General features: G+C 46.0%; 1 protein-coding gene across 5 annotated transcripts in view; it reads left to right on the top strand.

The window, feature by feature from the left end:
* The window catches only part of col6a2 (collagen, type VI, alpha 2), a 64,835-nt gene that overhangs the window by 21,325 nt on the left and 32,151 nt on the right, over positions 1-11,359 (top strand). For all 5 annotated transcript variants that reach the window (XM_072261245.1, XM_072261248.1, XM_072261246.1 and 2 more), the window contains exons 11-13: positions 1,717-1,770; positions 7,916-7,978; positions 8,974-9,036. In XM_072261245.1, the coding sequence (XP_072117346.1) occupies positions 1,717-1,770; positions 7,916-7,978; positions 8,974-9,036 (180 nt within the window). The remainder of the gene's footprint in view (positions 1-1,716; positions 1,771-7,915; positions 7,979-8,973; positions 9,037-11,359) is intronic.

Here is an 11,359-nt window from a genome sequence, read left to right as displayed (position 1 = left end):
ATCGTTAGTTTCCATATCCTCCTCCATGATAAATACAGACAAGAAGCATTCATTTAAAACTTTGCCTGTTCCATTCATAAATTACCCACAGATTCTTAAAGGTCCTCCCTTCTCATTTGCCTTTTTGCACAGTATACTGATAGAATCAGTTGGGGTTTTCCTTGATCTTGTCTGCTATATATGGTTTATGGCCCCCTTTGATGTCCTCTTAATTCCCTTCTTAAGTGTACTCCTACCTTCTTTGTACTCCTTAAGGGATTCGTTTGGTCCTAGCTGCCTCTGCTTGACATATGCCTGCATCGTTCTCCTTACCAGACCATTAATATTGCCCCTCAACCAAGATTCCCTAATCTTTGCCTGCTCTGCCCTTCACTGTAACAGGAAAATTCTGTCCCTGAACCCTTCCTGTCTCCATTTTGAAGCTTCCTGCTGGCCAGAAGTCACTTCACATGCAAACAACCCCACCCAACCAGCTTTTGATAGTCCTTGTCTGGTGCCCTCAAGGTTAGCCATGTTCCAATCTAGCTCTTCAACTTGAGGACCTCTCTTATCTTTTTCCATAGCTGCCTTAAATCTAATTGAATTATGGTCACTGGTCCCAAAGAATGCATATCAACCACATGTGCAGCATCATCTCCAAGGAGCAGACTGAGTGTGGCCTCTTCTCTAGTATTACCATTCACTTATTGCTCTAGAAAACATTCCATAACTTCTGTCCCATCTAATCCCTGGACACTAAGGAAGTCCCAGTCAACCTTCAGGAAGTTAAAATTGCCTACTGTTACAGTTCCGTGACTTCCAGATATATTTGCTATTCTAATTCCTGTTGACTACTGGGGGACCTCTAGTATAATCCGATCCAAGTAGTTATCCATTTCTTATTTCTTTGTTCTACCTACAGACCCTCTGTGGCCTTGCTGGGCATTCCCCAGGGCTGTCCTTTCTAAGTGCTGACAAGATAGTCAATAATGCTGTTCCCCCTCCTCCCTTGCTTCCATCTCTGTCCATGCAGGAAGCATTGATACCCCAAAACGTTAAGCTACCTGTCCTGTTCACCTCTCACCATGTTTCTGTAATATCACAATCCCATGTGTCAGATTATCATGTTAGAATGGGGTATCTTCGTAGTTTGTAAGGTTGAGAATGTTCAGTGCAGACCCAATTGGTACATGAGGAAGTGCTTGAAAAGGTGCCAAACATCTGACCTGATGCACTTCCCTCTTCCGCCTCATGGTGTTGGGAGATTTGCATGAGAGAAAGTCGTGTCTTGGCTGCAAATTATTCTGTGCGAAGCTCGAGACTCATGGGCTCAAACGCACTTATGTAGGTAAAAACCACTGCACTGAACCTTTGGAACATCCTCCTCCTTCAACCAATCCCACTACTGTGTGGGAGAGAGCTGCACTGCAAATAGATTCACCATTTCTATGTGTCAGAACTTTTCTCATAGGCTAAGTGTAATCTTTGCTATAGATCCTTGTTGTATAACACTGTTCAGTTCGGAATTCAGAGTGCAAAGTATACCCACATCATTATTTTGCTTGCATTATATCTAACAGGATATAGTATAACCAGGCTGTTATAACATTGCAGTTAGCAGCACTGTTATTGATTGTCTGTATAACACATGTATACATTTGGAAAGCACAGCACAAAGTGATGTTTAGTTAGTACATAATAACCGGAATAACAGTTGTATTTTTGTGTTGATTTCAGGGAAAGCTGGGACGCATCGGACCTCCAGGTTGCAAAGGAGATCCTGGTGATATGGTAACTCGTTTCCCCCTTTAATATTCTTCGGATAACTGTGAAGCCACGTTCATGTTGTTACTGTCTAATTTAAGATTGTTTTTAAGCTTTGGGAAATGCCACACAGGCTGGAATCCCAATGAAAATATGGATTCTAACATCATACACTGTATCTGTAATTGAGGGCCAACCCACAGACTCACACCTCCTTTCCTTCTTTCTTAAGCTCTCTTTGGCCTTGCTCATTAATTATCCATCTCTGCCTTCTCACTGCTAATTTGTAGTCCTTTGATATCCACTCCTCAGTGCTGTGACATCCTCACTGCTGCCATGCACAAACATTACCATCCCTCTGATCCATCCCTTTCCAATGACTGTTATAGCACTGATCTTGATCTTGCTCCCTCTTGCAAGAGACTCGTGGCCCTCGTGGACAGAGCGCCCGGTACCCCCGAACAGAATGCCTGCGCTCCTGTCTGCGATGGCCATCTCGAGCTATTGATTGCACGTTATTTCAGCTTACTACCCTCTTGCCACACTGTCCTCTCCATCTTAGAGGAACGGCACCTCTTTTCCACTTGGATCACCAACAGCCAATGGTAGGAACATTGAATCCTTACACTTTCAGGAAGCCTACCCAGATGGAAAGACGTGTTCTTTTCCCATTTCTACCTGTCCACCTGGGTTTTCTCTCCCTTTGCTCATCCTTTCCAAACCGCCCATGTTACCTTGATGCATTGCCACCCCTCACAGTTCCATTCCCATCACCCTACATCTTTCCCACAGGTTTCTTCTCCCTTTTCCTCCCTTCCTAAGTCCTCCCCCTCCTGGTTCCATGGGCATGTTATCCCTCCCTTCCACATCCTGCAGGAACTGTCTCTACCCTCCCATTCCCTCCCCCTCCCTCACTGATTCCACCTATCACCTACCAACCCATGTCTCACTCCTCCACCTCACCTCCTTACATTGGCCATCTCTCTTCTGCATTCTCTCAGTCCTGATGTAAGAGTTTCCACCTGAAAGATCAGCCTCCACAGATGCTGCTCGACCTGCTGAGTTCTTTGCACAGTTTCCATCCGCAGATCTGAGGTATCCAGTGGGATCCCGTGTGCCTTCTAGAAGTCCCTTCCAGGAGCGTAACTTCTGTTCTGCGCTCAATGTTTCTGGACAGCCCTTCAATCTCTCTGAAGTCCAACTCTGTCATAATTTAATGATAACCATCTTGCATACCAAGGTACAAAACAATAAAAACTTTTATTCCACTTCCCCTTCTCGCAGTGACAAGTCTGTCCATGGCCTTGTCTATTGGCACTCTGAGGCCAGAGACAGGTTGGAGGAGCAACACCTTGTATTTCAGCTTGGTGGTCTCCAACCTGATGGAAGTTCTCTATCTTCCAGTAACCGCCCCCCTCTGTTTCCCAAACCCTCCCCACGCCCAATGTTTTCCCTTTCTCTTCTGGCTGCTTTGTCCCTTTTTTCCACTACCCCCACTCTCATGACCTGCTCATCATCTACACCTTCCCTCTGGTTTCCCTCCTCCTTCCCTTTATTCCATGATCTATGTCCTCTGCTATTAGATTTCTTCTTTGACCCTTCGCCCCTTCTGACATTATTCCCTTTTCTGCCCCTTCCTCCATGTTCCAACTTCTCTCCTCTAACCTGGATTCACCTGTCACCTGCCAGCTTGTGCTCCTCCCCCTCCCCTTCCCACCAATCTTAATCTGGGTTCGGCCTTTCTTCCTTTCCAGCTCCTGATGAAGGTTCTCAGCCCAAAACATCAGCTGTTTATTTCCCTCTATAAGTGCTGCCTAATCTGCTGAGTTCCTCCAGCAATTTTTCTTTGTTCGCTAATTCCTCTAGCTTTTGAACTGACTCCACATTAAACTCTTCTTGGGCTTCCGGCAGGGTAGAGGTATCAATCTTAACTGAAGTTTCATTGACAAACTCTCCCATGCTCATCAGGGATGATACCTGGGCATGTCTACTCTGATGGAAACATGATGGGACAGCAGAAATCTGATTGGATCAGGACTGACCAATCAGGAGGGATGGACGACGGGGGCATAAATACCACCAGACTAGACCTGCCCAGTCATCATCCCTGATGAAATTTGTCATCAAAACATCAGTTAAAATTGATACCTGTACCCACTTGGGAGCTTGAGAAGTGTTTATTCACCATATACCCCAGGAAAGCACTAGATCCTTCTCCACATTCATTAATTCAATCAGTTCTTTTAGCAATACTACATTGATTAAAACTATGTAAATTCGGTATTTGTTCCTCCCACGTAGCAAATGAACTGTGCTGTACATGTCTTTTCACTGCATTCTTCCTGTGCAAGAAATGTGACTTGAATCAAATTATCACCTAGCTCTAGGCCACATCAATGGTTTGCTAAACAGGAGCTGGTTAGTCAAAGGTTCAAAGGTACAATTTAATGTCAGAGAAATGTGTACAATATGCATCCTGAAATGCTTTTTCTTTGCAACCATCCATGAAAACAGAGGATTGTCCTAAAGAATGAATGACAGTTAAATGTTAGAACCCCAAAGTGTCCCCCCCCCAGCTCCTCCCTCCTGCGCGTAAGCGGCAGCGAGCAACAATCCCCCCTCCCCAGCAAAAAAAAAGCATTGGCACCACCACTGAACACTCAGGCGTGATCAGAGCAATAGCAAAGACACAGACTTGCAGTTACCCCAAAGACTTGGCGTTTCACCCAGCAGTCGACATACCACAGGTTTTCTCTCTCTCTCTAATAAGGGAGAGGGATGTGTCCCCCATTTTCCCAGCGAGTGAGGAGACATAACAAACAACTCACTGGTTTACGATGTTAAAAGTCTGTTACGTCGCTTTTTTCGAGCTCTGTGATCGTAAAGATCTCGGGTCTCCAGGCACACAGCAGATACCCCGACTCCCCCGATGATACATGGGTCTCCTGTCATGACACCGACCCTTGATCCACCCATCTCTAGCTCCTGGAGATCCTGGGGTTCAGAATTCAAGCTGGACTCTTAGGCCAAGCCTTTGGTGTGCCGAACAACAACAGCCGATTATGGAACTCTGAGAGCGGGTCCCATTCCCGCAAAGAACCGTAGACAGCGTGTAACTCCAAGTCAAGGTCTTCAAAAGAACCCTGGAAGGGAAAAATAGAGATATTAAAGATGGAAATAGGGCTGTTTCCCAAGATGCAAGCAAAGGGGTCACCATTAGGCGTCATTAACCCTCCTAAGCTCCGACTTCTATGATTTGATTTCCCACACCTTCTCCAATTACGTTCAGCGTCCTTGCTGCCCAGCCCCAGTAACAGCCAGAACAGCAGTTAACGTGTGGCTGTTGCAGCTTCGGCTGTCAGATTTCAGAGTTCAATCCTGGCATCCTGGGTAAGGAGCCTCTTTACGTCCACCCTGCGGAATGTGTGGGTTTCCTCCCACCATCCAAAGACTTACATACCAGGTAGTTTAATTGGTCATTGTAAATTGTTCCGTAATTATGTTAGCGTTCAGTTAGGGTTGTCAGGGGTTGCTGGCAGTGGGGTTCCAAGGGCTGGAAGGGTCTAGTCCGCAAGGTATCTAAATTAATAAATATAGTAGGTAATAGGTCATGTTTTTAGAAGTCAGGTGACAGAACGTCTTAGGCAGAGCAGGGCAGGCGTTTAAAACAAACTTTCCGGCAGTAGTGGAGTTGATTGTGAGGACTAATAGGAAACTGTGGTAACGACACTCCGGAAGCACTGACCATAAACGTCCATTATCAAAGCCACAGTACAGGACATTGTTTGTATTAGCATGTGCACTAATACCAAGCTCTAAATATTGGTTGTCTTATTTTTCTGAAATGAGAGGTGGCAGATTCCATAAGACTCTCATATCCTCTGCTGCCTTGTCTAATTTACAGGCCTGTATGAACAGCAATATCACCCTCCTCCCCCATTTAAATACAGAAACCTTTGTTCATCCCAGCCTCCATCAGAAAGTCTATACAATAACTCCCTGGGTTACAAGTAACCTCTCTTATGGACCTCCAACTCTGGGCCAATTCTTCCTAGTTTCTAATAGTAAAATGTTTTGTGATGTTCTTTAATGACGGGCTATAGTATAAACTTCTTTGTACGGGCATCTCTAGAGACGTGTCTCGTTAACCCCTCCCTAACACCTACTGGACTCAGCACTGGGAAGCCCTCCTTTCTCAAAGTCCACACGTCTGGGATCGGTATGGCTTTGGTCCCATCAAAACCATGAAGTTGTCATGTCTCGACTACCCAAACCCCGATCTGTGTGAATACTGTGTAAATACTGCCCTCAAGCAATTAGCAGCGAGAAGTAACAGATCGTGCACTGCAAACAATTATAAAGAAAATATATTTGCAAATTTTAACTTTATCAAAGCTAAAAGAAAAGAGGGGAAAAAATAAAAAGCGCCCATTACAGCTAACCCAGTCCAAATGTGCACATACGTTGGCACTCATCTTGAAGTTGTCTTTAACTCCCACACTGGACCCGCAGTCTATGTGAAAGTACACATCACCTTCCGAATGTCGCTTGAAGTCCATCTCGAACAAAGAGGCTCTCCCACAGAAGTATTGGTCCTCCCTCCTTGAAGCCATTTATCTGCACAAAGCACCCTATGCGACAGGGACAGCATCCTCAGCCATCTTCCTTCCTGTCTTCTACCAGCTCCCGCCAACAAGGACCTCGACCCATACCAGTGTCCCTCACAAAAACCTTCTGTAGAATTTTCTCTCAATTCCACCATCCTGATTGGCTGACACAACGTTCCTAAGTTGAACAATATAGCTCCTTTTCTTCAGCTCAAACCCAAACATGCTAAAAGCAGAACAGACTGATCTTACAGGACTGCTGAAATGAAATGCCTACAGTATAGCAGTAAAAATCTTAACCAGGACATTACAATTGTATATTCAATTGGTTTAATTGTGGGTAGTGATGGGTTGATATTCAAAGTTAAGGAATTACAGCAAGTATATGTAGAGTGATATGGATTTCTATAGAAACTGATGTTTCTAACTTTCGCAGAATTTGGCTTGTGGACAGTTCTCAGCAACAAGACCCTTGTGTAGCCCCCAGCCAATTCACCTCCATCCACGCTCTTGAGGTGAATATTAAAAATCAGAGCTAAAACCTTAACATCATGCCGGACCTTGGACTGGCAGCCTGTGGCTCTGTGGAGTCGAGTCGCCCAGTTCTGCCTACTCCTGAAAACACTCACCTGTACTCCTGTTAGTTCCAGATCTTGCGGCTCCACTTTGCAGAGACGTGGAACCATGCTCTCCGCATCTTCCACCCAACCCCCCCATCTCCCAGGTCTTGTAAAGCCCCGCTCCCACCAGGCTTCTCCAGGCCTCGTCCTTTGTGGTCACGTCTTGGCAATGGCCCCTGTCTCATGAGGCCCCGCTTTCACCGCGTTCCCATCACTGAGGGCCAATACTGTGAGGCCCTGTTCTTGCTTGGTCCCAGCCCCTTCCTCTCCCAATATGACCCCCCCCACCCTGTGAAGACCTTCCGCTCAATCCTGCAACCTTATTGTTCTCCACTTTTGGCCATTTGTGCAGCCCCTCTCCCTCTGCTGACCTCCTGTGACCCTAGCACCCACTTGCAAACCTCTGGAGATCTCTTTCTGTATTTGGCTTCAGCTTGAGTCCTATTAAATATCCTCCTGGTTTAAGATGGCGCACAGCTCGCGGGGGGGCAGTGTTCCCTCTAAGGAGTGCGTACACACAACTTCTGCTACTAGCACATAAAGGAATTTAAATTGTGCACAAAAGCTTGTTACCCTCTACGTGTTGAGTATATTTCACAACTGTACACAATCACATTTCCTTTTCCGGTTTCTGATGTGGACGGTGTTGATAACGTGGAGTTTGCCATGATTTGTCTGCAGATTTTAGAACTGGCTTATTTATCCTGTTTTTATTGAAGAAATTATTCACTGTGCACACATTGTTGTCACTGGACAAAAAAATTGCACAGCACAAGATTATTCCACACACTGGTCATTAGAGGGAACATTGTCTGGGGGCCAAGGCCAACCAGTTTGCAGAGTAAGAAAGAAGCGAAATCTTAACCCTCAAAGGGGTTGCTGCTGTTCCTAGTATATTCATCCATGCTCTTTCCACTAATAAAATTGTGGTTTTATTGTTCACAGGGACCCCCTGGTTACCCAGGAGATGCTGGTGATAGAGGATTCCCTGGTGATCCTGGGTCGAAGGTTTGTATGTGTTCGTAGCAAGAATTTACGTTAGTTTAACTGTTTAGTTGTCCCAAGAAGGATCTCAGCAACTACAGAACGGATGGTGTAATTCCGAAGGGAGGCAAGCTCTCACCTACTCTGCCCTTCCCTCGCGAGGGACTCAATATCGTTTATTTGGCTCCTCAAATATCCTGTTGTTAAGGGATGGCCAGTTATGCCTGAAAATTGAATAGATGATTCTACATCAATCATTTCAAAGGAGTCCATATGGACTGGGGTTCCAATGTTTAATAGCATTGGCCCATGGCATAAAAGAGGCTGGGAACCCCTGATATAGACCAGAAGACCCAACAGCAGAATTAGGCTTTTAGGCCCATCAAGTCTTCTCTGCAAACACCAAGTCCTTGGGATGGGAGTCATTAATCACACAAATCGGGCCCAGTACTCACCTATTCTCTATCAGGGATGTTACTGCTTCATTTTGGTGTGTGCCAAGAAAAAGAGGGTGGAACTGAGCTTGCTGGTAATATCCTTAACCAGCCTCAACAGTGCCTTGGGCTGTAGTTTGCCTGTTCTGTGTCCAGGTTGTTCAGCCACCCATGGTGGACCTGCAGACAGGAGCAGCGTGATGGTGCAGAAGTTAGCGCCATTGACCAGGTTGCAGTGGCCCAGATTCAGTCCCAGCCTGTGTCGAGTCTACATATTCTCCCTGTGGTCCCACAGTGCTCTAGTTTCCTCTCCCACATTCCAGGCTAGTTGGCCACTGTAACTTACCCCTTAAGGTGCAGTGCATGAGGCTCTAAGACGCAGGGAAATAAGGAGAGAGGGAATGATACTGATAGGATTGTTTCCCTGGGAGCTAGCATAGATTTGATGGGAATCCATAAACTGAGAGCCTCACTGTGTAGACTCAACAGACAATATATAATGTACCAGCTTTATTGAGGTGGTTATTTCATCCAGCCATTGGGTCATGTGTTAATGAATAAGACTGTGTTTCCTTCCCCCTTCAGGGAGATTTTGGACGTCCAGGAAAAAGTGGCCCACCTGGAGCTAAAGGAGTGAAAGGTGCCAAGGTAATGTTGAGGAAGTCAACTGGGCTGTTCCGAACGCTGAGGGTGTAGTTCATTTTACTGAGAGCCCTCCGCTGATTAATTGGCAGGCTGACCATCCCCTTCCCGTACTTCCTGAAGTTTCCCTGCATGCTTTGAACTGTGGGCCCAGGAATAATGCAGACTAATCTGCCACATTCCCATTCAGGGCTGCTAAATTGGGATGTTTGGCCGTTTCTGCTAGTCAGGTTAGACCTGGCCATAACACTATTGCTCATTTCATTCTTATGGGAGCTTGTGGTTGGTTGGGTGTCAGCCAATCAGAAAGAATTAAGAGTGACCAAAGACAGGAGGTTTGTCTTCCCCTTTCCCGCCGATCGGTACTGTGAGGTTGAATCTACCTGTTGTACAACTTGAAGGGGAAAAGATCCATAGTCTCCTACATTTGTGCTGAACTTTGTTGGAACAAAGTAGGAGTGCAGGCAGAGAAAGGGAGGTCAGAATAAAATGGAGAGTTATAGTCAGAGGTGACTGAATCCCTTGTGGACTGAGTGATCATCTGGTCTGTGTTTGGTTTTCCCAATATAGAGGAGACCACATGGTGAGCCTTTGACGCAGTATGTTCCTCAAGTTGTAGAAGGGTTGTGTTCCTGTGATGCATTCTCTTCAGCAAAAATTGGTTAGCTGCTGGGGCTGGCTAAATAGCGTATTAGGACCTCTGGAGCAGTGTAATCCCACACAGAGAGTGGCATGAGATTATGGAAAATATATAGGCATCCGTTAGTCTCGTGAGACAATGGATTTGCACTTTGGAAGGTTTCCAGGGCGCAGGCCTGGGCAAGGTTGTATGGAAGACCGGCAGTTGCCCATCCTGCAAGTCCCCCCCCTCCACGCCACCGATGTTGTCCAAGGGAAGGGCGAGGGCTGATACAGCCTGGCACTGGTGTCATTGTAGAGGACTGTTTGGTTAAGTGCCTTGCTCAAGGACACAACACGCTGCCTCAGCTGAGGCTCAAACTATCGACCTTCCGATCACTAGTCCGATGCCTTAACCACTTGTCACGTGCCAAGAATTATGGAGAATAATGGCTTTATATATCAAAGACTCTCACCCCAATCAATGTAATTACATAAACATTTGAAGGAACTCCTATACACCAAATTGGAAGAAGCTCAAGTGATTGTTAATTCTCATGGACAGACTGGGTGGGTATTTTGATGGTGCAAAGGATTTAAGATAAGAAAGCAAGAGTTGGGTGTCTTGGAAAGTGCTGTGAGAAGAATGATCAGTGTCAACTGGGGATTCTCAAAGTGAGCAGTCCCTTGGGAATGCTGATGGAGGGAAGGAAGAACTGCTGGAATATCACCAAAGGTGAAAGAGGTTTCAGAGAAATATTCGTTACAGGCTGTTGTTGTGGATGGTGAGGACAAAGGGAATCCTATTCATAGTCAGGGTGAGAGGTGCAGAAATAGAACCAACGTGGTTGAGGATCCTGTCAACTGTGGCCGTGGGGAAATGGCAATTCAGAAGAAAGAAATGAGTTGTGAAAGGTAGCATCGTTAGACGTGATGGAGACAGAGGGGATGGGCAGCAAGAAGTATTGCTGAGGTACTTGTGGGAGTCTAGATCTGCACCAACTTATCTTCCAAGCAGAGATGAGGAAGTCAAAGATTTAAGTCAAGATGGCCAAGTGAACCAGGTGAAAGTAAAACCAGGAGAATTTGACAACAAAGTTATAAAATGCACAATTTATATACAAGATCAAGAGCAGCACTGATTGAAACTTTACCCCAGACTGGGTGAATGTCTTCTGATTTTGTTGTCCTTCAGCAACCTGAGTACCAACAATCGGTTTTTCCTGCTCTGTTGTAAAGCAGCTTGCCTCTGAGACTGAACTTATGGAATTGGAGCTCCATTGCAGGAACGTGTGTCAGCCTATACTGTCTGACCTCCCCCACAGTACTGATGGAGGCGCGGCCCTCCAAATAGTCATTGAAAATGAGCTCTGTCAGGCCTTAAGGTGCACCTGTAGAGTAAGGGAATCCTGTCTCTGTCCTGGAAGGTGTTCATCTCTCGACCTGCAATGCTGAAACACAAAGTATTATCACCCCAAACTCAGAAAAAACTGCAGATACAGGAAATCTGAGATAAGAATTGGAACCCCTTAGATCCTTGGTGTGGCGCGTGGCCAAGTGGTTAGGGCGTTGGACTAGCGATCTGAAGGTCGTGGGTTCGAGTCTTGGCCGAGGCAGCGTGTGTGTCCTTGAGCAAGGCTCTAGTCTACCCAGCTGAAAATGGGTACCGGCATGAAAATGCTGGGGGTTAACCTCGCGATAGACTGGCGTC

This window comes from Mobula birostris, chromosome 6 (assembly GCF_030028105.1).
Source record: "Mobula birostris isolate sMobBir1 chromosome 6, sMobBir1.hap1, whole genome shotgun sequence".
NCBI lineage: Eukaryota > Metazoa > Chordata > Chondrichthyes > Myliobatiformes > Myliobatidae > Mobula > Mobula birostris.
Note: the sequence above shows the minus strand (reverse complement) of the source record. Positions and strands in the feature narration are given on the sequence as shown.